We start from the raw sequence: 27813 nt of genomic DNA, 5'->3' as shown, positions 1-27813 counted from the left end.
TGGGGAATTCTACCAAACAATAAGAGAAGAAACTATACCAATCCTTCTCAAACTCTTCCAAAAGATTGAGGAGGAGGGAACACTCCCAAAGTCATTCTATGAAGCCACCATTACCCTGACACCAAAACGAGACAAAGACACTACCAAAAGAGAAAATTACAGGCCAGTATCTTTGATGAATATAGATGCAAAAATTCCCAACAAAATATTAGCAAAGCAAATCCAACAGCATGTGAAAAAGATCATACACCATGACCAAACTGGATTCATCCCAGGGTCACAAGGATGGTTCAACATAGGCAAATCAATGTGACACACCAAATCCACAAAAGCAAGACAAAAACCACATGATCATCTCAGCAGATGCAGAAAAAGCATTTGATAAAATTCAACATCCATTCATGATAAAAACTCTTATCAAAGTGAGTTTAGAGGGAACATACCTCAACATAACAAAAGCTATTTATGACAAACCAACAGCCAACACAACACTCAACAGTGAAAAGCTGAAAGCCTTCTTGCTGAAATCCAGACCAGACAAGGATGCCCACTCTCACCACTCCCGTTCAACATAGCACTGGAAGTCCTAGCCACAGCAAGCAGACAAGAAAAAGAAAGAAAAGGTATCCAAGTTGGAAGAGAAGAGGTAAAATTGTCATTGTATGCAGATGACATGATACTATATATAGAAAACCCTAAAGACTTCACACAAAAACTACTAGAATTGATAAACACATTCAGCCAGGTAGCAGTATACAAGATCAACATACAGAAATTGGTTGCATCAAAAAGAGAAAGTTAAAAAAAGAAAAAGAAAAAAAAATCCCTTTTAAAATCTCATCAAAAAAAATAAAATACTTAGGAATAAACCTGACCGAGGAGGTGAAAGACATATACACTGAGAACTATAAAACACTGATAAAGGAAACTGAAGACGATTTAAAGAAATGGAAAAACATTCCATGCTCTTGGATTGGAAGAATTAATATTGTTAAAATGGCCATATTACACAAGGCAATCTACAGATTTAATGAGATCCCTTTTAAGTTACCCCTGACATTTTTCACAGAACTAGAACCAATAATCCTAAAATTTATATGGAACCTTAAAAGACCCAGAATTGCCAAAGCAATCCTGAGGAAAAAGAACAAAGCAGGAGGCATAACCCTCCCAGACTTCAGACAATACTGCAAAGCTACAGTAATCAAAACCTCATGGTATTGTCATAAAAGCAGACATATGGATCAATGGAACAGAATAGAGAGCCTAGAAATAAACCCACACAGGTATGGTCAATTAATCTTTGACAAAGGAGGCAAGAATATACACTGGAGAAAAGACAGTCTCTTCAGCAAGTGTTGCTGGGAATGTTGGACAGCCACTTGTAAATCAGTGAAGTTAGAACACACCCTCACACCATACACAAAAATAAGCTCAAAATGGCTTAAAGACTTATGTATAAGACATGAAACCATAAAACTCCTAGAAGAGAATGTAGGCAAAATATTTCTCTGATATAAATTGTACCAATATTTTCTTAGGTCAGTCTACCAAGCCAATAGGAATAAAAGCAAAAATAAACAAATGGGACCTAATCAAACTTACAAGCTTTTACACAGCAAAGAAAACCATAAACAAAACAAAAAGACAACCTACGGACTGGGAGAAGGTATTTGCAAATGATGCGACCAACAAGAGCTTAATTTCCAAAATATACAAACAGCCCATACAACTCAATAACAAAAACAAACCAAAAATAAAAACCCAATCAAAAAATGTGCAGAAGATCTAAATAGACATTTCTCCAAAGAAGACGTACAGATGGCCAATAGGCACATGAAATGATGCTCAACATTGCTAATTGTTAGAGAAATTCAAATTGAAACTACAGTGAGGTACCGCCTAACAGCCGTCATGATGGCCATCATTAAAAAGTCTACAAATAACAAATGAGGGAGAGGATGTAGAAAAAGGGCACCCTCCTGCACTGTTGGTGGGAATGTAAATTGGTACAGCCTCTATGGAGAACAGAATGGAGGTTCCTCAAAAAACTAAAAATAGAGTTGGCATATGATCCTACAGTCCCACTCCTGGGCATATATCTGGACGAAACTATAATTTGAAAAGATACACGCACCCCAATGTTCACAGCAGCACTATTTACAATAGCCAAGACATGGAAGCAACCTAAATGTCCATCGACAGATGAATGGATAAAGAAGATGTGGTGTATATATATAATGGAATAGTACTCAGCCATAAAAAGGAATGAAATAATGCCATTGGCAGCTACATGGATGGACCTAGAGATTATCATACTAAGCAAAGTCAGTCAGAAAGAGAAAGACAAATACCATATGATATCACTTATATGTAGAATTTAAAATATGACAGAAATGAACTTATCTATGAAACAGAAACAGACAGACACAGAGAACAGACTTGGGGTTGCTAAGGGGGAGGGGGATGGCAAAGGGATGGATTGAGAGTTTGGGATTAGCAGATGCAAATGATGATATATAGAATGGATAAACAGCAAGGTCCTATTGTATAGCACAGGGAACTATATTCAATATCCTGTAATAAACCATAATGGAAAAGAATATGAAAAAGAATAAATATGTATGTATAACTGAATCACTTTGCTGTACAGCAGAAAGTAACACAACATTGTAAATCAACATTGTACTTCAATTAAAAAAAAAAAACTAAAAAAGAAAAAATTGCCTCTGATAGTATTGAAATAGATGGCGTTAAGGAGTGAATATACAGAGACTGGATGTTTAGATGGTAGGATGAAAAGGAAAGTTAAGAACACTCAGAAGGAGAAACCTGTAAGGTAAGAGAAAAACCAGAAGTTTTCCCTGTGGTGCCATGAAGCAGAGGGGTGCTGGGGAGACCATCTCTGAAAACAAAAAGCCCTTATTTGTAGTGCTTGCCGATTTGCCTGGTGTAAACACTCATGCCATGGCTGATTCAAGCTACCAATGGTTTAAAACCCAGCTCACAAAATTCCTACGTAATACACAGTCAGCTCTCAGGGGCCATAAGAGCTGGCTCCAGCACATCACTGCATGGAACCAAGGGAAGAAAGTGTTCCACGGAGGAGGGCGCTAGAGAGTAAGTAAAAATGGGAACGGAAAAGTGGCCATTGGATTTGGCAAGGAGGAAACTGCTGGTGATCTTGACAAAAAATATATTGGGTTAGAGTGGTGATGATGAAAAGGAGATGTGCAATGGGCTATAACAAGAATGGGCTGTGATGAAGTGGACACAGTAATTGTGAGTGCCTTAGTAAACAATGGTGTTTTATAAGTCCTTATAACATTTATCATTATATGACATGGCATATATTTTACTTGTTTTCATGTTTGTTGCCTGCTCCCTCCCCTAACACACATTTAAATGTAAGATCCATGAATGCACAGATTGTTTTCTTTTATGTTCATTAGTATATCCTCAATACCTAAAATAGTCCCTCCTAATCTCATGTGCACATGTGAAAAACTCTGTGCATAGCATACAGTAATGATTGCTAAATAAAACACCGTACATAACAGTGAGTCATCTACACATTAGAACAAGAAGACAAACGTACTATTCTGGACTAGAGCTTATTTTTCAGAAGAATGATATTATAAATTAGAAATAATTGTTTTGTTTTTAAAAAAGAAAACTCTGCCAGACCACCAGTTACAGACTATGAAATCTGGGTTGTTTATTCAATGGTAGGTGGTTACTAACAATATGATGATGGAAAGGCAGTTCATTTCTTCTTCTAGTTGTGTGTGTGTGTGTGTGTGTGTGTGTGTGTGTGTGTATTTTCTATCTGAAGGCAGAGCTTGAGAGTGGAAAGTAACTAAAGCTCTGGAATATATACTTCTACAGATTTTTTTCTCTGTTATCAGAGTCACTCAACAGACTTCCTCTCAATTCTCCACTCTGCCCTTCTCACACTCAGACTTTCAAGATCTTCCATTCTATGACATTTTCTCTGAACAATACAGCCTCTGGTGACCTCTGTTTTTGCTAAACTCCCACATCACTAATTGTGCCTTATGACATTTCCCCAAAGAATTGTAAGTTCTCTAAGGAGCTCTTTCTCTCAAAGTAGACCCGGGACAATTACATGCACATGGAAGTCACTTAATAAATATTTACTGATTGAATGGATACACAAATTAATAAGTAATACAAATAATGCACAGGCTACCTAAAATTTCTTTCTATTAAGTCCAACACTTTTATCAAACTTTTCTGGGAAGGTCTCTTTGAGTTTACTCTGAATATCCATATGGTTTGGACTATAGTCTGCTTTATCTCTAATAGCAGTTTCAGACTTTACAAGGATGGATAAGGCATTAAAAAAGAAAAAAAAAAAAAAGGTATAGGAATTTTAAAAGCCATATGAAGCAAATAACAATATAACAAAGAATTACCACTTAGGCACGTGAACAGGGGGTTGATTTATAAAACCTCCTATTGCTTTTCCAGAACACAAGCATTACACAAAATGAGTAGGTGTTTTAACTCGTATAATAAAAAAGACACACAAAGACCAGGCTTAAAATTTTCAGTGAGAGGAAAGCATATTAAACCTATACTTACTGTCTTCTATGTCCCAGCACTGGGTGATTGGGTCCCCATACTTCACATCTTGGCGTCTAGCTCGCCTATGCAAAAGGGATTAAATAGAACTTCAAGCATGATATCTGAGATATACAAAGTCTACATCTAACACTCATAACAGTAGCAGAAGCAGAATTATGCTTTACTGCTCAACTTAAATGCAGGTCAATATTCCAATCACTCTAACATCAATTCAAATAATACTAGTGGTAGAGTCCTAACAGAATAAATCCTGTTTTGGTAATAAGATGATCTGAATTTTATTCCAGAATAAATCCTGTTTTGGTAATAAGATGATCTGAATTTTATTTAACTACCACAGTTTTCTTTTTCTCTGACTTTTGACAAATTATTCAACAGAATAGGTTGAATATAAATACAATCCAGTTATTATATACTTCCTATGGGGGTAACTATTTGTATCTTCTTTTTTTCAGTCAGCCAACGGAAAAGTAAGATATAAAAGAGCTTTAGTTAGTGGGTAAGAAAGTACACACAAATACAAAATGCCTTATCATATGAAGATTCATTATTATATTGATGTGATTAAACAACGAGATAAATATCATTTGAAACAGAAGTACAAGTTTGATATGGCATGAATGGCTAGATGTTATTTCTATCTACTGACACATAGTTCACATTGTTTCTCTGAGAGTAGTGATAATGATAATAATAATAAAATAATGGCCTTGTACATTATTGTCACATATTTTCCTTAAGAGGAAATAGTAACTACTGCATAAAAAAAAGAAAAAATCTGCCACATCTAAGTTAAATAAGTCTTACACTCGGAGTACAGTTTCATTTGCTTTGGCTAGTTTATGTTGCCACATCAGAGATCCTAGATGTCACAGTAAACATTCTGTGATATGTAGGGTGTTCCTTAAGGGGAATGCTGACCAGATGACAGCCCTGTGGAAGATTCATTTATCATACACATTTTTTGGCTCCCATGGACAGTGTTAGGTAAGGGAGAACATCACAGTGGCTTGTCTGCAAGATCAGAGATACAGTCTTGAGAAATACAAGAAGAAAAAATTATGATGGTATAAGGTACATAAGGTCAAGCATGTTTTTAAATCTTGGCTTCTTAAGGAACAGGATCAATTCATCAAACTGAAGGTTCATTACCAACTAATGAGCATTCTTGTTTTTCAGGTTCTTGAAAAGAAAAGCACTCCCCAAAGACTAACTAGGATGAGTATATTCTTTGTCAAAAACTGTAACAAAAATGTTGTGACTTTTTACTTTAAACTTGAAATAATGGTATCTCCCCACTTACATTTAATTCAGAGATTTCAGGGAATATAAAAAGGTCTTGGAATAGTATCTGTTTTTGTACTATACATTCAATCTGTGATCACTAGATTTGCAATTTGACAAATCAGTAAACTTTCAAAAAAATAAAAGTGCATATGTAGTAGCGGGACTAACATATGCTCACCTGTTATCTTATTTTGTTAAGACCTAAAGATGAAAAAAAAATACCATATACAATTTGCTGACATTTCACCTAGAATAAAATATACTTTGGGCAATACTTTAGAAAATAGTGTTACTATAAACCACACTTTAAAATAATAATATTTTAATATACTCAGCCACCATCAGTCATATTAATGAGCATTCAGGGTGTTTCCAATAATTATGCTATTGAAAACTGTGCTGAAATGAACATCAAACATATAATCTGTGGTACTTTTTTGCCCGTGTGTGTAAAATAAATTCCTAGCTGGGTACTGTTGGCCCAGAATAGCATTATTTTTAAGAGCACATAAAGCAATAAACTACAAACAGCAGGATGTAGTTGGATATTTAAGCATATCTGGGTGGCAGAAATTGGTCAAGTTGGAGTAAAAGCAAAACTATACAGAATCACTGGGATGTGCTGTGGGCTGTATATCATCTACACTGTTACAAAAACATGTATTTATACATTATTTGTAAAACAGTAATTACGAGTATATACATATTTATAAATAAGGGAAGAATGTACAAAGGGTAGAGTAGTAAAGAAAGCAAACTTTTCATGCTTTTTGACAAAGATGAAGAGAAAGGATATAAACAATTTATCAGAATTTTTTAAAGCTCTGAAACCGAGGGTTATCATCAGTTAAATCCATGAAACCTGTAACCTGCCTTCATTAATCAAGCTTGCTTTAATTGTTGCTATAAAAACGTGTGTGTCCTCCAAGCCTCCGGTAACCTAAACAGGATGTTTGCCCAAGTTGTTTAGAAACTTGGGAGTCAGCTATGTTCAGTTTGAGCTCTAGCCGGTTAAGACTGGTTAGGACCACTGACCCTCCCTCTGGGCATGTGGGAGTGTCCAGTGACCTTTTGACATCAGAGGCCAAAAACTCCACCCTCAGGGCAGGCATCCCAGGAAGAAGCTTGTAGCTTAGTTGCATCTGCGCAGAACGATGATTACCTCACCTTTTTCTTATCTCCAATTAACCTTCCCCAGGCTCCCCACGCCTCAGCTTTCTCCCATAAGTATCCTCAGTCCCTCGCCTGTGGGGAGGGGAATTTGAGACTTGTTTTCCCCATCTCCCCGCTTGACTGCTTTGTGAATAAACCCGTTCCCTGCTGCACATCTTGGCATCTCCACGTTTGGCTTGCTGTGCATCAAACAAAACTAGTTTGGTAAGACTCCACATTGCCGGATTTCAGAACATTCTGTTTTATCCTCCTTCAAAATTTAGCTGTATGAAAAACTCTAATAAAACATTTAGATTGTAATATTCCTACCACAGACCATGTTCTCTATATGTTTTCTCTTTAAACTACAAGAGAAGGTATTCGTGTGAGATACTCATTGTGTGAAAAGCAAGGCTTCATCTTAATTTGATGTGCCTCTCACCTTTTTGAAGTGGGTGCATAGCGAGAGCATGCATTTCCATCCCAGGCACAGTAGGGGTCTCTGGCAAGACAACAGTCTGCACAAGCTTTCCCATAAGTGTCACATCTGTGCAAGGAGAGCTGAGCCAGTCCATCTCGGGAACCAATGTACAACTGTTGCTGCAAATCAGGCAAAACAAATGCATTAGAAGCATCTTTCAGACGAGTCTTAAGAACTTCCCTTTCTTGAATACCACATCACAGACCTAAATCTGTCTCCTCAGGTGCCCTGCCCGTTATAAACACTTGCACAGAAACATAAGGAAGAGTAAGATAAGTCAGTCTTCTGTCCCTGGTTGGATGGTGGTTTGAAGATGATGACACAGAATTGGACAGCATTCTAGAGAGCTAGAGTAACCTTGGCAGTAATTTAAGAAGGTCAAAAACCAGCTGCTAGACTGAGGAATTAAGATGTCAGATTCTTTGTTAGTAGTTGAAAATACACTCTGGTAGATTATATCAAGCACAGATGCTATAGGCAACACTGATGGTCTTCTCCTGCCATGGCTTCTTATATAAGAGTTGACTGAAAAGAGGTGTATAAAAAACTTTCCTGTGGTTTTAACTAACCATTTCATTTGTTAATGAAGTACGGATCCCTGAAGGAAGTTGAGTGATAAGTGAGAGAGAAGGTGTTCGGTATCACTGTGAAGAAAGTATTTAGGAGGTTTGTGGGATGCTGTATCACACGTGGAAGCCTGCAGGATACTGACAAAGTCAGCAAATACAATCACATTTTGAAAGTAATGCCCTGCTCCCTACATGTATTCACTTGAGGGTATGTGGTGGAGGCAGAGGGAGCGATGATAACAAGTGAATAAGCCATAGTCTGTGCCTTCAAGTAACTTACGGTCAAGTCTAGTGGACATGCCAAACTTTAAATGGAGGAAAAAAAAATCTGAGAAATAGATATTGGCACAAATAACATACATGAACTCCACCTATAGAAATCTGTCTTATACCCCTACCACCCACTTAAGACCTCCTGGAGGCTAAATGTGGACTTTGTTTACTATTTTACTATATAATTCTCCATAGCATTTGATACCAGTAAGACTAAAGCCTCCTTGAAAGTCTCTTCCCTTTCTCCTGTTCTCCCTCTTTATTTCTGCCTAAGACTTCTGTTTCCTTGGATGATTCCTTTCTTTGCATTGAACATTGGGTTTCCCTCTTTGCGATTCTCATCTTTACTCTTCTTCCTGTACAAAGACTCAGAGTGATTTTGAAAACAACATAAACACGCACACACTGATTCCCCTAAATCTAGTCTTCCTACCCTACCTTGACCAAGAGACACCATCCCAGTCACCCACATCACGAATCTGGGAGTTGTCTTTGAATCTTCTTTCACCCTCACTCGGTCTGCCACCTTATCTCTCCGTTCTCTTACACAGCACTCTCAAATCCATTTCCTCCTCCCTCTCCACTGCCCCTGCCTTTGTCTCAGTCCTTATCATCTCCTTCCTGGATGACCTGTAAGTGTCCTTACTGTTTCAGCTGGCTTCACCCTTGTTTTCCGGCAACCCTCACCTCCACCCCAGGACTCAATCCCTCTTCCACACTGCCACACCAGGCTGCTCTCTCTAAGAGGAAAATCTTATCATGACACTCTCCTGCTTAAAATCTTTAAAGGTTTTCATTGTCTTGGATAAACTTGTTAAACTTCTCAGGAGGGCATCCATGCAAGGATGTGTCTACTCTTCTTCTGTCTTACCTCCCCAGATTCCTTTCTAGCCTCCTTGCCCCTTGAGTGCAGGTATGCTCTCTGCTCCAGTTGTACACAAACTTACTAGAGTGAGTTCTAGTCTTTCACTCTTCACGCCTTTTCAAATGGTCCCCTCTTCTACTCGGCATATGCTTCCCCATCCCATCCTTCTTTTTATTTATCTGGTTGCCTGCAGCATCCTTCATGGCTCGAGCTGCCTGTCTCTCCGTGCTCCCCTGGCTCCCTTGTACACCAGCTCCTCTCCTGTCCGTCTCCCTAGAACACGGCTCCATTATTGCTCTACTTTGTTAGCACGCTCCTTTGCCTTCCAGCTCCAGGTGACTGTTGGGCTGTTTGCCACTGCAGTCCGTAGTCTAACTCCTAGACTCGCTGATTAAAAACCATCTATAATGTTTAGGGCTAGGATTCTACATGAATTACTTTACAGCCTTGACAGAATGACATTCTCATGAGACTAGGAAAGTGAGCTCAATTTTCAAGAGCCAAAGGAAGGGGAGAATGTATTATTCAATTAATGAAATTGGGTCCCCTGTCTCCTAAGGCAAGGCTGAAACAATACCCTATAATCAGTTATAAAAGAAACAAATAATCTAAAGCTTTTTACACTATTTATAATTTAACTTCCAGTTCCAATGGATTTTCCCTAAAATAAACTTTGATTCAAATAATCTTTCTTTTGTGGCTAAGTTTTTACACAAAAATTAGAAAGTACCTGCTTCAGAGACAACTCCATGTTCAAGATGATTGATGAATGCTGAAAATAGAATTTAACTATTAATAAAGATAATCATGAACAATCTTTTAGAGTAGCCAATATTTTGTTTTATCTTTTACCAAGGATAACTGGAGTAAACTTCAAGGCTCTGTTACATAGAAGAGAAAAAGATCTTAAGTTTGCTATTTCCTTCCCATGTGTAGTGATTCAACCTTAATAAAAATTATCAAAATAGTTATTTTTAAATCCTATTAAAGAAAAATTACCTAAATGTATGAGGAGACACTCTGCATTGAAAATTGGTCCCGGTTACCCACAAGGTTTCTCCCTCTTCTGACTCTGCTTATCTTAACTGCTTCCATATAATTCAAACTAGTGTTGACAAGAACATCTCCATAATTATTTATTGCCTCTTTCTGCTCTTACTTAGATCAGTAGTTCAAAAACTTGTTCAAGTAGTAAAATTCTAAAAAGTTATAGTGCTTCTTGTGGATGAGCATATTCTTTATAAAACACTGCAAGATACGATGCACATGGTTTCACGACATGAAAGTTTTATTTGTAGAAAACATGCCTCTATGCGTAAAATACAAAATTTAAAACATGAACACAAAAGCTACCAAACTAAAAAGGATGGAATGTTTAAACATTTTTTTATCTATCGTCTATGTCTCTCTCTATATATATGACTATTCTTTTCTCATCAGCCAATATTTACTAAGCAATAAACACAAGCAGATATTAAAACTTTAAGAAAATATATGAAAAAAATGAAAAGAAATGTTAAATGAGAAAGTTCTATCCAATAACTTTTTCTATGAATTAAGCGAACAGGGTCATTATTTAATCTTAACAGTGGAATCCAAACAATTCTTCTTGGTCAGTAATAACCGCTGAATAGACTTAGTCTAATGTGCCTCTGTGTATTATGGGGGCTTTATTTTTGCCCTCTGGGTTCACACTTATATTTGACATTGGCTTTTCCCTCAGGAACTACCCACGACTTTGTTTCTGGTAGATTCCAGAGAGCAGGTCTTGTTCTTGTTAACTCCTGGACCACTATTATCATCACAATGTAAACAGGATCCTGCGGAACCCAGCCTGTTAATTAACTTGAGCCCCTCAAAGCAGAGAGCTCTACTCTCTTTTAAGGCAATAGAAGTTTACATGGAAACAGTCTATTTTAATAAACTGTCTCAACAAAAATGGTATAAAAGACAGCATATTTTTTAAAAGCTCTTCTAAGAAATGCAATTTTATTTCTAATTTCATTTTAGAAAATAACTCTAAATTGAATTTCATTGAAGATCTACAAAGAATGCCACAATTCAAATTTACTACTGTTAAAAGTCTAAGGACATTCCCCAAATCTGGAGAACTCTTATTTTAGATCTACTAACTCTTTTGGTGGTTGAGGGGAATTTAGCACACATAAAGACTTACTATCAAGCAACTTTAAAAAAAAAATTCCTTACAGAAATGCAGGAACACATGATTTATACACTCTTCCAGTTTCCTTAAATTCAACTGAAGAAAAATTGAAAAGTAAAATTTATAAAGTAGAAAAGCATCTGGATAGTAAAAGAGACCCTAGGCTTTCATCTACCATGGCGATTTGTCTGAACATATGCTTATAGAACTCAGTCATGAGGGGCAACCCAGGAGCCCCAAGTTCAGTGATATTTCTGCAGGGGAAAATGAGTCCCATTCTTAGTTGCTTTTAAAACTTTTTCCTTCGCTTAAGGAAAAGAAAAATAAAGAAGCTAATTGCAAAGACTTCTTCAGAAAGAGTGGTGACGTACTGATACGAACATGTCCTATATAAGAACTGCTCAACTTCGCCATCGCTTCTCCCGGAACTCTGGCCTAAGTCTTACCTTGAATATGTGTAACTCCTCCAGTACTACCTCTTCCATTTTCCACTTCTCCTTTGAAATGCTGACAACTTTTAGGACTGTTCCAATGTCTGAAAAAATACATTACCCATGATCCTGTTGTTTCTACTTCAATGTTTAGTTAAGCATTTTCCTAGCAACCTTCACATGGTTCCCCTCATTTTTTTTCAATGCCTTTCAAGCAATCAGGTTAAACAAACGATGCGAGAAGTGAAGCTTAATGTATATGATTCCCCCCTTTTGAAATACTATAGCTTTCGGCTCATAAAACACATTTATAAAGAAAATATTAAAAGACACACATTCAGAGTGTATTCCTAACACAAGGAATAGAGATGTCTCCTTTAAAAATTAGTTGAAAGGGTAACAAAAGAGGAACAACATTTTTGGAACTTAATTTAAAAGGTTAAAATATATTAACAAATTTTTTCTCTCAATGTAAGAAATATTTATTCAGTACTTATCCAGTTCACCATGAAAGATAAATATATATATTTTTAATAATCTTAACAAATGGAAGAGAAATCATTGAATCTATCTACATGGGGGAAGTAGTAGCTCACTCATAAAATGTATTTTACTTACAGAAATATAATTAATGGGCTAGAAAATAAAATTTTGTCTAAAATTATTTTAGTTCAATTTAAAAGAACTAAACTATTATCACAAGATTAATCATATATTGCAGTCCACAAGGTGGCATGTTATTACAGAAAGACGATCAAAAGAACATTTTAGAAAAAAATCCCATTTGGAAATTAATGGAGAGACTGACTTACACATAAAAATAAATTTAAAATAGTTGCTTTTAAACTTCTGAGCACAGAGGTTGAAGTAGGTTAACATGTATGGTAATATCCTATTTGTACAAAATAGTCTGGATTATTTGTTTTTAAATGACTCTAGGATCTTTGAAAAATATTAAATATATATTTTCTGAATGTCATAATTGAAAATCAATCTATCTTAGTATCCTCATAATTTTCTAAGTAAAAGTTAGGTAGTACCACCTAGTGGCTAAATGGCTTTTCTGACCCTGAAATGTTGAAGAACTAGAAATGAGCTTTGGGTGGGCAGTGCAATTAAGGGGCAAGCTCATTAGAATTAATGACAAACTAATTATTTAATGTTTTGACGCTTCAGTAGTAATCTCTGTAGTCTTGAAAGTATTACTTTTTTTCCCTGGGCCTTGGTACTGCCATCTGCAACATAATCATGTTTGACAACTGGTGTTCGTGAAAGTCCTCTGAGTCTGTCACACAGACGCTTCCTAATAAACCTAACTTTTGTAAAACCAATATATTTTAAAAAATAAAATTATTCTAAAATTGTTTTATAGTCCTAAAAACATTTCAATAAAAATGTCCATTTCTTAATAACTCATCAAATTTCTGTTTCTTTATGCAATGCGTGATCCATCAAATTACATAACATTATCTAGGATGTAGTGCTTTTGTTTTAATGATACATGTTATCTTTACTGCCAATACAATTCACAGGACATTATTAGATATTACTTTTTTTTTTTTGAGATGCACCAAATAAGCAATATTTCTTTCCCTTGATAAAAAAGGTAATCATTTTATAATTACTGAGTTGGCAGTCAGAAAAATAAATAAAATGGGCTCTAATAATGAAAAGTGGTACTTAATCCACAAAATTCAAGGACAGGAAAAATAATCAAGTAGTTTCTACTTTAAGTTCTTTACAAATTAATGATTAACTTTTTTGAAACCACCATAAGCCAACTAAGTCAGTGATTCTCAAAACTGGGTGAAGGGATCCTTTGGGGTAAGATTATCAAATATCTCTGTAGAAAAAGGGAAATGTGAAGTTTGAAAATAGAGAAGCTTTGCTTTACCTACTTGTTTTAGTCCATAGTCATTCAACAAATATGTATTGAGCACCTCATCTGTAGCAGGCACATTGCAGTCGTAATATAGTAGTATATTTTGAAATCTCACATAACACTAATGGAGGCTGGGAGATATGTATGATCGTCGATCAAAAGCACATGTTATGCAAGTTAAAAAAAACACTGACTGGGTATTAGCTAGTAGTTACTCATTTTGATTTTGGCTGGTAAACTTTTCTGAAGTTTTTGTTTTGTTTGTCTAATAATGAAAAATTCATGTGAAAGAAGGTATAACCTGGCTCTAGCATACCTGTTCCAAGAAACATCACATCGTACTGGCCATCTTCTGCGACAACGTGATCCACCACAATCTGTGTCAGTCTGTAATCCACATTGATGCGCTTGAATGTTGGTCCTCCCACAACTGGATATACTGATTTATACATCACAGGGTGCCGCTTTATGAAACTGATGACATCGTCTGGAAAATCTCGGGTGGATTTAATCAGTGGGTCATAGGTTTTGCTTGGACACTGAAAAGAAATGAGGAGGGGAGTAAAGGCATTGTTCACACATCTGAGAAATTTTCACGTCTAATAAAGTTTTTAAGGCTTATCATTGATAATATTAAAGGAGTGGTCAACAGGATCAATATGAAATCACATGTATTGACAGATGTAAATAAATGTGGCTTACCTGGAGTGTATATAAATCCAGTTTTTGCTTTCAAAAATATTCTTAATTATTACAATGAAATATTATTCAGCCCCACAAAAAATGAAATCTTACTATTTGCAACATGGATGGACCTTGAGGGCATTATGCTAAGTGAAGTAAGTCAGACAGAGAAAGACAAATACTGTATGATCTCACTTATGTGTGGAATCAAACAAAAGAGCTCAAAGATACAGAGAACAGATTGGTGGTTGCCAGATGTAGAGGGTGCAGGATGGGCAAAATGGGTCAGAGGGTACAAACTTCCAGTTATAAATCCTGAGGATGTAATGTACAGTATGGTGGCTATAGTTACTAACACTGTATTGCGTATTTGAAAGTTGCTAAGAGTAGATCTTAAAAGTTCTCAACACAAGAAAAAAAAAAAATTGTAACTATGTATGGTGACTGATGTTAACTGGACTTATTGTGGTGATCATTTTTCAATATATACAAATAGCGAATTATGTTGTACACCTGAAACTAATGTTATATGTCATTGATACCTCAATAAAACATTAATTGTGCACATATTTTAAATCTTTTATCAATGTCCAGTTGGGCTCTTGCTTTTGAAATACTTTTCAGTTGCATAAGCACAAGTAAAAATTGATAATTCCAATCCATATCTTTTCTTCCAAGAAGTATGACTTCAGAAAACCAAATACAAAACCCCCATGCTAGATATTTCTATTGTCTTTTGAACTATTCTCTTCTTGAATTAGCCTCAGATCTCAAAAGACAACTGCCTTTGCTTGTTGGCAGATGGAATGGCTAATGATCATCAAAGAGAACCTTATGAAACAAATTATCATGCTTATTAAAGCTTCTCAATGTTTCTCCAAAAAGATTTCTAAATTATATCCATTTACCTGTATTTTCTAAAGTTTCCAAAGTGAGCTCTTTTCTTACAAAGGTACATGAAATTTGAGTTGAAATAATTAAGAAAGTGATCTATAAACATTATTATTTTCAATTTCCTTTAATTAATGTAAAATTTCAGTTTTAAATTAAAACCATGATTGTTAATAAAATGGAACAAATCAACATGTCATAAAGTTACTTGTAAAAGAGCTTTAATAGTTTGATATCATAATTATCTAGTTTTTCATAACTGGCGTGAAAATTTACTGTGAGCAAGTCAACAACTCTTCCCCTAAAGGATCTGTGGGGAAACCCTCAGGGAATTTTTCACTTCTGTCTTAAAATCGCTTCTTGTGCGCCTTTTGACATCCACTGATTCAATAGTTAGCATACCCTGCCCCCTGGTGGTAAAAGTAAAAAATTCACACTGGTATGAATTCAATGTGCCTCTATCCAAAAACATGAAAAGGGAATTACTTCATAAATCCCTTCAAAATATTACTTCAAATATCTCCCCTCCCACGTACTAAATCTATTTTATGATTTTATTATATTGTAATTTAGTAAGTTATCTCAGAGAGAACAATGCTGTTACCACATTTGAATTCTTAACTGGCTAATACATTCTTTTGGAATGGAAAAGTTTAGCTGTATGATGCAGGCATAGAAAAGAAAATGAGTAATGTTAAGGAAAGTTTATAAGAAAGTGCTGCTTTCTCCCTGTTTTAGTTTTTAGACAAGTTGAAACATAACCTCCACTGAACTGAGCCACTTATACCCAACACTAATTAGAATCTTGTCAAGGCTCGAAATTGTACTTCTCAAAGCATTCATGAGCGTCATTCTTAAGGAACTAAAGATACTGGAGTTAGTCACAATAAATGACCCTGACCTCAAATTTACAGCAATAAAATCATAATAGCTCACTAAATTACAAGAAATAGCAAAGAAGTTGTACTTTTAAAAAGAATCTGTTAATAATTTTCTATAAATAGCTTGAGAATATATTTATCTTTCATAAGAATCTTTGCATGTTTTTAAAAGAAACTGATCTTTTCTTGATCAGTTTTATTGACTTGTCCCAGGTCTGCACCAAAAAGGTTAGAAATGTCCTAGAATGTTAGCCGTTTGGTACTTACTGATCATATTCCTAGCTGGATGTTGGTCTAAAGATCTAAGTCTGTATCTTCAGTCATTGTTTCTATATTAAGTAGATTAAGCTGTAACTCAAAATGGATACGGAGCTCAAATGATACAAAGCTCTTGCCCAATTACAGGCTGCGTGTTTGAGACTCAGTCAAAGGCCATTCATAGTGGGCTTATAGCTTATAATGCCTGTGGTACTATCTGGTGGGCCTATTATTAAAATCAAAGCAAATGCAAGATTTCTGCCTGCATTACATTTTTGAAACAGCCCTCGAACTTAAGAAAAACATCTCTTTTGACTTTGTAGATATAATCATGCAGTAGCCAATATTTCAAAGGAAATAACATCGTGCCATTCAAGTCAGTTTTTTATATCAAATTTTCAAACCATAAGAAATTTTAATGTGAGAAAGGATAGGTGAATGAAGCTAGGAACATTCATCAAAGAAACAAACATGATAATTTTCCTCATTGTTCACCTCTGACAAAGAAGTTTAAGTGTAATAAAATCTAACAAAGAAAGAAGAGAAGGGAAACCTGGCTTCTATTGACTATTATAAAATGATCTTTGAAAATGTTTTTTTTTTCATATGGCAGCTTTTCCTCATGGCATGCTGCCAGTGTTTGGATAAGATCTTTATCCTCTAGGTTGCTGTGTGTGATCTCTCTGGTCCGCGTCTCCACTCTGCTTTCACAAATGAAAGTGATTTGGTAGAGATACTCCCTGAGGTTTAAGATAGTACAGTTTGAACCAAATATTAAAAACCAGTGGAATTTTTCCTTTGATATCATAGCTGCATCTCACACAGGTCTAAAAATAACTTGGGATGCCAAGTATCTTATGCAGGTAAATGGAAAGTAGGAGAAAAAAATTACATAAAGGAAAAAGAGAAAGCGTGGGGAAATGCTATATCTAAATAACCATATTCAATTATTTTCCTTACACAAATCCTAGAAAACTTTCCTATTGCAGCTATACATCACAGGTATTAAAAATCTAATGAATTTTTCTCTGTATGTATGTACTTTAAGTTCTACCTGCTGAGTCAGTCCATCTGCATATACTGTAGAGGGCAATTTATTTCTGCTTCCAGCTTTCTAACATTTGTCTGACTTCCATCACTTTATCTCCTGTGACTGTAAGAAATAAATCAGGGAACTTACCTGTGTCTCCACCTACTGTTTCAAAAAACTCTAAGACAGTTTAAAATATGAAGGAGAAAAAGAAAAAGAGCAAGCTATTACCAAAACTCTAAAATGTCCGTATCTTGCTGGAAACAATACCAGCACAAGAGCAGAAGAGAAAAGGACCTGCCTAGGCAGCTCTGAGATGAAAGGGTAAACCCAGCGGCAATAAGCCCTGGTTGCATGCCTATCTCCCAGGGCTGGCTGCCACCCTGACTAGGTGTGATCATGTTATGCTTGGCACATCTGCGTGTTTGCAGAGGGCCTTCAGTCGTGCAGTGGGAAGCAATGGATAAGAGGAGAAAAATGGGTTTTATCCAATGAGAGAACTTTGCCCCTTGGCAAGGTCCCAGACAGCTGTTAAAAGTTTTCTCCCCCTGCTGCTTCGGGCTATTCTCTACAGGTTGCAGTTTCATTTTAAACAAATCAGAGGGACGATCAGTGCGAGGGAAGACATGGCATGAGGAACAACTGAACCGGGCTTTCATTTTTAGCAAAATGGGAAAAATAAGCTAAATGTGTAAAGAAGTCTCATTTTTATTTATAAAGTAAAACATGCAAATTTAATAGGTGCCATCCTATCCCCCTTATTCCTCTAAGAGCCAGTTTATAACATATATGGGCAAAGAAAGATGCTATATTCAATATGAGATAGAAGGGCCAGAGATATAATATACAGGTAAATCTATCTTTTTTTGAAGCTTCTCCTTTTTTTAGAAGAATTTCTATACCAGAAAAATGAAAACATGATTGAATTGGAGTAAGTAGCCTGGGATTTGGAGAACCTCATTTTAAAAGTGCATGTTGGCCCTATGGAAAAGAAAGCTGAAAGCCAGTTGAAGAGATTGATTTGTTATTTGAATCAGCTGCCTTTCACCATTTCCGAGAAACATAGCCTATATACAGTTAAAGGAAAATGGTAGAGATGTTTTGTCATACACCCTTAGGAACTTGGAGTCAGGAGGCCCAGATTCTAGTCTTGCCTCTGCTTCTCCTTTCTAGAATGAAAAAGAAAAACCTAGAAGGGTTAGAATTAAAGATATCCTATCCAATAAGTGGAAAGCCATGCAGTGAACAAATGTTGGGGGAAAAAAAAACCCGTAAATTTAATATGATAGAGAGGCATCTATGAGCTAGTAATATGTAAAATGAGATTTTCCCAAAGATTTCCATATACTTTAAATTAATTAGGAACTTTAGTTGAAACAAAAGAAACACCAATGAAATTTTAGACATATTCTTCAGATGCATAAATAAGAAGACAGTGTGACACTGTGAGGGAATTCTTCCATTATTTTTTTCCATCCCATTTGGATCTCTCACAGTCTAACACTATACAAATCAAAAGGAAGTTTAGGATACGACTTTTGGACTCTCTTTCTTTTTGCACCCTTATCTTTGAATCAATCTTAAAACGTCTTTTTTTCTAGAAATATAATCAAGAAAATCCTTACTTAATGGGGCCAGTCTAGGTTACAACTCAGATCTAATTTAGGGGATTCATGAAGACATACAATTCTAAGAATCATCAGCTCTATAAAAAGTGTGTTACAGGAATATGTCATTACTCAAGCCAAATATTTTAGGTAGATCAGGAAGAGAAAACAGGGTGTCCGAAGAGTTTTGGAACTCATGAATTTCATGTTTTATTTCAAACCCCTGCTGTTGAGGACCTGGGCCAAGGTAAAAGTTGGAATTTCTCAGCAGTCATTCTAGTTTGAAGTGAAGTACCATTGCATATATCCAGTCTGCTATAAGAATTGAGTTATTGTCATTATGTATTATTATCCTATGATATGATACAATATCTCCAGGATTTGCTCTTTTTTTGTAGCAAAATCATAAGTCAATCGCAATGAAGGCTGTGATGCTTAGATATGTCAGAGGAAAAAACGCTTTTCTGGAACAGGTGGATATGCCAGGACCCACAGCTGGTCCATGACAGAATTTTTGGTAGGATGAAGTTTCCAGTGGCCCTGGAAAAGAATTTTGTCATTATTTTTAACTGTCTTTTACGTGTTAGAAAGTTTAATAATTTGGTGGGAAATAAATAAGGACTGTTAGGCATAACCTCATCCACATCACAGTTTGGGAGATTTTATCTCAGAGCAGAGAAGGGACCGTAAAGCCTCTATTGCAAAGAGGGGAATCTATTTACCTTTATTTTTCATTTACTCTAGAGGAAAAACCCATGTGAGGAATTGTACACGGTGGGGCTTCTTGTTTAGACGAAGACTTGAAATGTTATAGAAAGGATGAGATTTCATTACTTTACATATAATGGTAGCTGAAAAATCACTTAACATTGTCTTTGTAGTGGGTCAGTTAAATCAAGGATCTGATTAATATATGAATGTGACTTCAGAAAAAGGATTTTAATTTTTTCTAAAGATCTGAATTCCTAAAATAGAATTGGAGAGGGGAGATGTTTTTTCAGGGATTACTTGAGATTAAACAACTCTTAGTTTTCACAGGACATTTCAGTATTTTTCTCTTTTTCTCACTAAAAGGACAAGAGCATATTATCTATACTCAGATATACATCATAGAAGGTCAATAAACATGAAGAAGGAGGCTAGCTTAGTGGTTTTGGTAGTTTATGTGACTTAACAGGAAACAAAAGAAAAGCAACAACAACAAAAACAATTAGGAAGTTCTAGCTGAAAATGAGCATATGTATTCAATGTGTCCAGTGTCAGACAGTGTAAGAGGCAGAGCTGGGGTAAGAGATCATGTCTTTAGTATACAGTCAAGGATGCTTTTCACCATATTATGGTGTTCCTTGAACTATTTGCTTTGCTTCAAATGTTTGAACCAAGGAATTCTCAGAGTCACCATTCTCAGGTATTCTCAGAGTCACCATTTGCATCACCTCTTTCTAATACCTATACACACAAAAAGAATGTGTTTTGCTGTTGTTTAAGCTATTAATGGGAATTTTAATGCATTTATCATTCACCAGTATATACATAGTAAAAACAAGTTATGAAATTAAAAAGCAGTACCGATAACTACCTCTTTTTGCTCCCTACCAAAAAATGAAGGCTTAGTTGGGAAATTCATGTGTAAGTTTGGATCTTTAAAAGTAAAGGTGACACATTTAACAGTAAAAGCAGTAACTATTTGGGAGGAAATGGAATTTAAAAATGAATTGTTATTTTTACAAAATTAGAGGTTTAGAAATTGTTTAAAAACTATGGGAAGGGCTTCCCTGGTGGCGCAGTGGTTGAGAGTCTGCCTGCCAATGCAGGGGACACGGGTTCGAGCCCTGGTCTGGGAAGATCCCACATGCCGCGGAGCGACTGGGCCCGTGAGCCACAATTACTGAGCCTGCGCGTCTGGAGCCTGTGCTCCGCAACAAGAGAGGCCGCGATAGTGAGAGGCCCGCGCACCGCGATGAAGAGTGGCCCCCGCTTGCCACAACTAGAGAAAGCCCTCGCACGGAAACAAAGACCCAACACAGCCAAAAATAAAAAAAAAAATAATTAATTAAAAAAAAAAAAAAAAAAAAACTATGGGAAAATGATTCAGGAGCAGTGAAACATACATTTCTTTAATGTTTTAACTTCAAAAACTGCACATTTTGGCCATTGTGAATAGTGCTGCAAATGAACATGGGAGTGCTAATCTCTCTTCAAGATCCCAATTTCAATCCATTTGGACAGATATCCAGAGGTAGGATTGCTGGATCATATGGTAATTCTACTTTTTAATTTTTTGACAACCCTTCATACCATATGTGGAAACAACCTAAATGTTCACTGACTGATGAATGGATTTTAAAAAGTGTCTATACATATAGTGGAATATTATTCAGTCTTGAAAGAAAGGAAACCCTACCACTTGTGACAACATAGTTAAACCCAGAGGACAATACACTAAGTAAAATAAGTCAGCCATGAAGGACAAAAACTGCTTAATTCCACTTATGTGTATATATATAAAACACAGTCAAACTCATAGAAGCAGAAAATAGAACCGTGGTTGCCAGGGCCTTGGGGGAGTGGAAAATGGGAAGTCATCAATCAGTGGGTATAAAATTTCAGTTACACTGGGTAAGTTCTAGAGAGCTGCTATACAACATTACAGCCTGTAGATAATAAGGGATAGATAGTAGATCTCACGATAAGTGTCCTTACCACAATAAATTTTTTTCAAGAAGTCCTTTCTTCTCACCTTTCTGATAAGAGAATAGTTTAAAAACTGAAGCTCACTTTCAAGTAAACATGTATTAATATTTACATTTATGCATAAATCATAAAAACTCCTTATCAACACAGAATGAAACTACAGAGTAAATTTTTAATAATAAATCAAATATCAAAAATAAAATCTTCTGCCTTTACAAATCTTCCCTAGATTTTTTTGCCTGATCTCAGTTTGGTTTCTCTATCTGACCTGTTATCACTCATTGTATGGTAGATTCTTCCATACTGCATTTCACTTGGAACTTATTACCAAGACCCAGCAGTTCAGTAAGGCCCATCTGAACGAAATATAATTTGTTCAGAGACTCTGTTTGGACACCAGAGGGCAGAAGAATCACTTGAAGTGAAGGAATTCTGTTAAGTGAATCTTGTGCATTCTTGAATTTCCAGGCTTATTAACATTGTAGAGTAGTGATATCATTGTAAGGCTAGGAGTTTAGGTTTGACTTTTTATCACAGGAAGTACAGAAGTCTGTCAAACTAAAAAAATTAAGTAGCTATGGCACACAGAAAGTTCTAATGTTTATTTACCGGAGTGATAATGTCAACAGAAGGCACTGCTGGAGGAACAACTTAGAATTCAACCTTAATAGCAACATGGATGAGAAAATGTAAGTGCAAAGGTGGTTTTTAAAATAATCTATTTAAAATATTTAACGTAAGTGGAAAGTGGCTTTTAGAGTAAAGATCCTGACATTTCATAGAAAGCAAATTATTCAGCAATGCTTTGATTAAAGTAAGATGTGTTCCCCTGAATTACAATAAAAGAAATGACAAGTGCAATAAGGCTTCAACACTTCACTATTATTTTTGTAGAGAACAGACTGATCTCTGGAGAAACAATGTAAGGTTCTGTTTGGTTGTTTGATTTTATCACTTTGAAGGCAGAATAGCATGGGGGTTAATGGCATTTGATTTGGAGTTATATGGCTCTAAATTTAATCCTAGTCTCACCACTTTAAAAACTATGAGACCATGAGCATGTGCTTACCCTCATTGGCTTTTTCTATTTATTTTTTTAAATTGAAGAATAGTTAATTTACAATGTTGTGTTTGTTTCCGGTGTGGAGCAAAGAGATTCATTTATATTAACATATATATATATATATATATTCTTTTTTCAGAATCCATTATAGGTTATTACAAGATATTGAATATAGTTCCGTATGCTATACAATAGCACCTTATTGTTTATCTATTTTATATATAGTAGTGTGTTAAACCAAACTCCTAATTTATTCCTCCCCCCTCTTTCCCTTTTGGTAACTATAAATTTGTTTTCTATGCCTGTGAGTCTATTTCTGTTTTGTAAATAAGTTCATTTGTATCATTTTTTTAGATTCCACATGCAAGTGTTATCATATGATATTTGTCTTTCTCTGATTTACTTCACTTAGGATTATAATCTCTAGCCATCCATGTTGCTGCAAATGGCATTATTTCATTTTTTATGGCTAAGTAATATTCCACTATACATATAACATAAATCCCACATCTTCTATATCCATTCATCTGTTGATGGACATTTAGGTTCATTGGGCTTTTTCTTATCCATAAAATTGGGATAATAATATCTACACCATTAAGTTGTCTGTAAGAATGTATGGATAACATGAGCCCTTATTACTGTGTCTGGATCATAAGATGGGTTGAATAATGGTTTTTGACTAAAATTTCTGAGCTGGAGGTTTGTAGAAAATAAGACTCATAGCTTCACTTAAACAAAAATTACTACAATTAGGCTGCTTAAAAAAAAAAAACAAATGCGCAAGTATGTCAGGAGAATGTATAAAAATAAATGCAGTTAATTTTAGGTAGAGCATTCAGTAGCATATTAATCAGGTGAATTTAGGGGATAGGTGAGTATTAGAGAATATCAAAGAATAAAGGAAAAAAGACTGGTCAGAAAACTTCAACATCCCTATTCACTCTGCCGTGTTTGGTGATATGATATTGAGAAAATTATTATTCTGGGCATAAGTTTCCTCCTCTGTAAAGTGAGAGTGAATTATGCAGTGTCTCTCATCCATTCCAGTTCTTAGATTCTCAAACTTAACAAGAGTCATTACTTGATACACTATGAAATATAATTTCAATGATTAAATGACAGAGTTATTTAAATGGTAACCTTAGTTTATGAAAAGCTTATTTGTGTAGCAGATTTTCATATCAGATAGATGATATTCCTAACTTCAGCACCAGCCCTCCAAATATAAAATATAATGTGGAAAATCTGACTAATCATTGTATGCAACTAAAAGGTAAGATATCACTGAAAACATAAATAAAGAATTAAGGAAGCAAAAGGTTACAAATTTACATACGATTTTAGACATTTTCAAACGTGGTCACAGATTTCAAAGAGAGTACAAAAGTAGCTAGTTACTTCGAAATAACTGATACCCTTTAGTTACGGTAGCTTTCTCGATACTCTTGCAAACCTTTCAGGGGGAGTGGTTATCACTATTCTTACAGAGAATCAATTGGAAAAAGATGGTAAATAAAAAAAAATTTTTAAATATCTCAGTAATATTATTTTACATAAATAAATTTTTTTTAACTGGCTTATCTGGTTGCTCCCCATCTAAAACCAGTGTAGACACAATCTGAGTTTAGTTCAGAACAAGAAAGAATGCCGCTTTTAACTGAAACTATAAAGCAAGATAAATAATCCCTGACAGGGCTTCCCTGGTGGCGCAGTGGTTGAGAATCTGCCTGCCAATGCAGGGGACACGGGTTCGAGCCCTGGTCTGGGAAGATCCCACATGCCGCGGAGCAACTGGGCCCGTGAGCCACAACTACTGAGCCTGCGCGTCTGGAGCCTGTGCTCCGCAACAAGAGAGGCCGCGACAGTGAGAGGCCCGCGCACCGCGATGAAGAGTGGCCCCCGCTTGCCGCAACTAGAGGAAGCCCTCGCACAGAAACGAAGACCCAACACAGCCATAAATAAATAAATAAACCCAAAGTTAAAATCCCTGACAGTAACTAGGATATATTTTTCTTTCCCTAAATTCTATAAAAGAACATAATGTACCTGATCAAAGAGAGTGTTCTAACAGAGTCTTCCTAAGGGAGACTTTGTCTTTCTGTCTCAGTTACCAACAGTGGCCCGAGTATGGGCTACGGATTAAAGATTAGTTACGAGGCATAATTCGCAAAGCTTAGCTTCAGATGCGAATGTGTTTACACATTTACAAAAGCATAGGAAAATAATGATGTTTAGAAGGGATAAAAGAATAAATTTGTTAAACAGCACTTCCTTATGCCTGATGATATTTTTCCTTTTATCTAAATTATTAAAAAGAAAAAAAGTATTTTTGGTAGTTTGGATACAACTTATTCCCTAGATAATTCTGAACTCTTCAAGAAAATATCTACAGTGTAAACACTTTGTATTTTGAGTACTCCAACAGCAAAGGCTGCTCTGTTTAACATAAGGAGGTGCTTCTTTCCTCAATGATGAAAACCCTCCTCACTGACATGTATGTTTTACTATTCGCGGGTCACATATCAGAGAAGTGCCCATGTGCTTCTGAGCAGAGTCATGTAAGGTGCGAGTTGCCTTTAGGCTCCCATGACATTCACAGGTCTCTCAGGGAGGAGCAGGGAAGTGGTGACAGCTGCCACCTCTGCAGCACCTACAGCCTACACTGCCAGATGCGATCTGGATGTATCGGCAGGTGGTCATTTTGATAATCAACTTCCTAGTATTATAAGAATCAACTGCTGTATATAGGTAGGGAAATAATTTTCTGTAACGAATGTGGGTAATTTCAGTCCCAAATTCTTTCTCCTGTAACATCCAGATAATTAAAGATTTGTTTTTAATGGCCTGAATGGTCACAGTCTTTATTTTTGAGAATAAACATATGTAGAAACAACTCAGAGTATGACAGTCTCTGACATTTAACCCCAGAATCCTAGTATGGTAAAATTTCCCCAGCTAGAGAGCCCTCTGAAATTTTACCATCCTCCTCAAACAAAAAACAAAAAACAACAAAAAAAAACTCAAACAACCTTCACATATATAATCATTACATATACTATGTATATTCAGTAAAAGATCTTCCATGGAAGGGAAAAATAGATATAATTCAACATAAAAAGTTTTTAATGTAGTGTCAAAGTACAAGGGCTCAGAGCTTGGACTCTACCAACAAGATACCTGGGTTTAAAACTCAGTTGCATCACTCACTAGCTTTGTGACCATGGGCAAGTTACTGCACTTACCTGTGCCTGAGATAGCTCATCTGTAAAATGGCATTAATAATAATAGCATTTGCTTTATAGAATCATTATAAAGATTACATTAAGATTTATAAAGCCTTTAGAAGAGTACCTACACCCTATGTTACTGTTTAAAGAAATAACAGAACAAGCAAGGACAGCTTTGATGTTCAAAGAAAATTAAAAAGTGAATATTGAAAATCATAATATTACTTGCAGAAAGTTTTTTCCACCAAAGTTGAGATTATCCCATAATCAGTTCAGAAACATCCCTGAAACATATTGAGGAATTACAAAAGGGAAAATAGACATGGTTGTAAAGTGTGGTTCCCCAATTTAATTAGGTTACATAACAGGAAGATGAAAAGAGAATTCAGAAAGCCTGGCTACCAGCTGTTTTCTCTTCAAGAACAAACATAAGATAAAACTCAGTAGAATTAGATGGGTTACATCAGTGATTTTTCTGGGATTTTGATGACTGTTTTGAGCTCTTGGTAGAAATATTCATAATGAATCCTAATTTTTTAAAAGAGGCATTTTACCTTTATATTAGGCCAATTAACTAATTCTAAAATATTTAAATAACAAACTGTTTTAATCACATCAACAGAACAAAAACCTTCCATTTATAATGCACATACAGATTTTAAATTGCAAAGTTTTTTTCAAAACAGATGCAGAAACTCTAAAACACATTTCTTACCTGTTTCATTTCTGCTCTAAACATGATTTATGCTATCTGAATAGAATTTTGGACTCAGAGCTTTCTATGTCTTTCCCACATCTAAAATATGCATATAATTCCAAGGTGCAACATAATAAAGAAAAGATAAATGCAGAACAAGAGAACAGATCATTTAAATGAACAACTGATGTCGTCTTTTTAAGGTAGAAGTGGGGACTAGATGACTCTTAACTACATGCAGAGCTGTATGTGATGAATAAATACTTACTAGCATTTCCTTCTAACTTGGAATATTTGTCATTCTAGATACTAACTCATTTTGACGATTCTATAGACACGTTGAGGATAAACACTATATTCTCAGCATAGTCTGTCTGCTCCTTACGATATAGCCCGTCGTTTCCTGTAGTATTTAAAATTCTTACTCAAACGAAAAATGTTAAGTTCCAGTGAAGGTCAGACATACTAACACATCACTGTAAATAAACAGTTATTTTAAAACCACAGTGCATGTTGCTGTGGTGACTAGCATAGTTTATTATACTAGGATTAGGAAGAGAATATGGACTTAAAATACTTGGATTATTAAGCATGGATACATACTGTACCAGGTCGGGGATAAGGAATTCTTCCATCATACTGCACCCAACGATGATCTGCACTTTCCTTATGCGCATATGGACCATTAAAAACTGCTCTGATGTCGGCCATGCTATACACACACACAGCAGAGCCTTTGAAGATGGAGCTGAAAGAAAGCAACATGATTCAGTCATTCACTGGTCCATTCAGTGGACATTCTCTGAGCACATGCTATAACCAGGTGCTGTGGACACATTTATTCGGGACATTCTATCTGACAGGTGCGGCAGACAAAATGTGTGTATGTCCTCAAGGAGCTTACAGCCAAGTAATCCTGAATAAGTTTTGATAACACTTATATTACAGGTAATTATAGTAAACTAAGCAAGCACACAGATGGGTACCCAATACAAGGCTGTCTGATAAGTTTTCCGGGAGTAGGTAGCATCTAAATTGACACCTGATGGACAAATAGGAATTA

The 27813-nt window shown here is 35.7% G+C and overlaps 1 protein-coding gene across 4 annotated transcripts in view; it reads right to left on the bottom strand.

The window, feature by feature from the left end:
* SEMA3D (semaphorin 3D) overlaps positions 1-27813 on the bottom strand; it is a 206623-nt gene that overhangs the window by 13643 nt on the left and 165167 nt on the right. For all 4 annotated transcript variants that reach the window (XM_059934032.1, XM_059934031.1, XM_059934034.1 and 1 more), the window contains 6 exons: positions 27354-27498; positions 14032-14254; positions 11849-11937; positions 9969-10010; positions 7493-7650; positions 4609-4673 (listed from right to left, as the gene is read on the bottom strand). In XM_059934032.1, coding sequence (XP_059790015.1) covers positions 4609-4673; positions 7493-7650; positions 9969-10010; positions 11849-11937; positions 14032-14254; positions 27354-27498 — 722 coding nt within the window. The remainder of the gene's footprint in view (positions 1-4608; positions 4674-7492; positions 7651-9968; positions 10011-11848; positions 11938-14031; positions 14255-27353; positions 27499-27813) is intronic.

The sequence above is a fragment of the Balaenoptera ricei genome, chromosome 9 (genome assembly GCF_028023285.1).
Source record: "Balaenoptera ricei isolate mBalRic1 chromosome 9, mBalRic1.hap2, whole genome shotgun sequence".
Lineage (NCBI taxonomy): Eukaryota > Metazoa > Chordata > Mammalia > Artiodactyla > Balaenopteridae > Balaenoptera > Balaenoptera ricei.
This window is presented reverse-complemented; position numbering and strand designations above follow the sequence as displayed.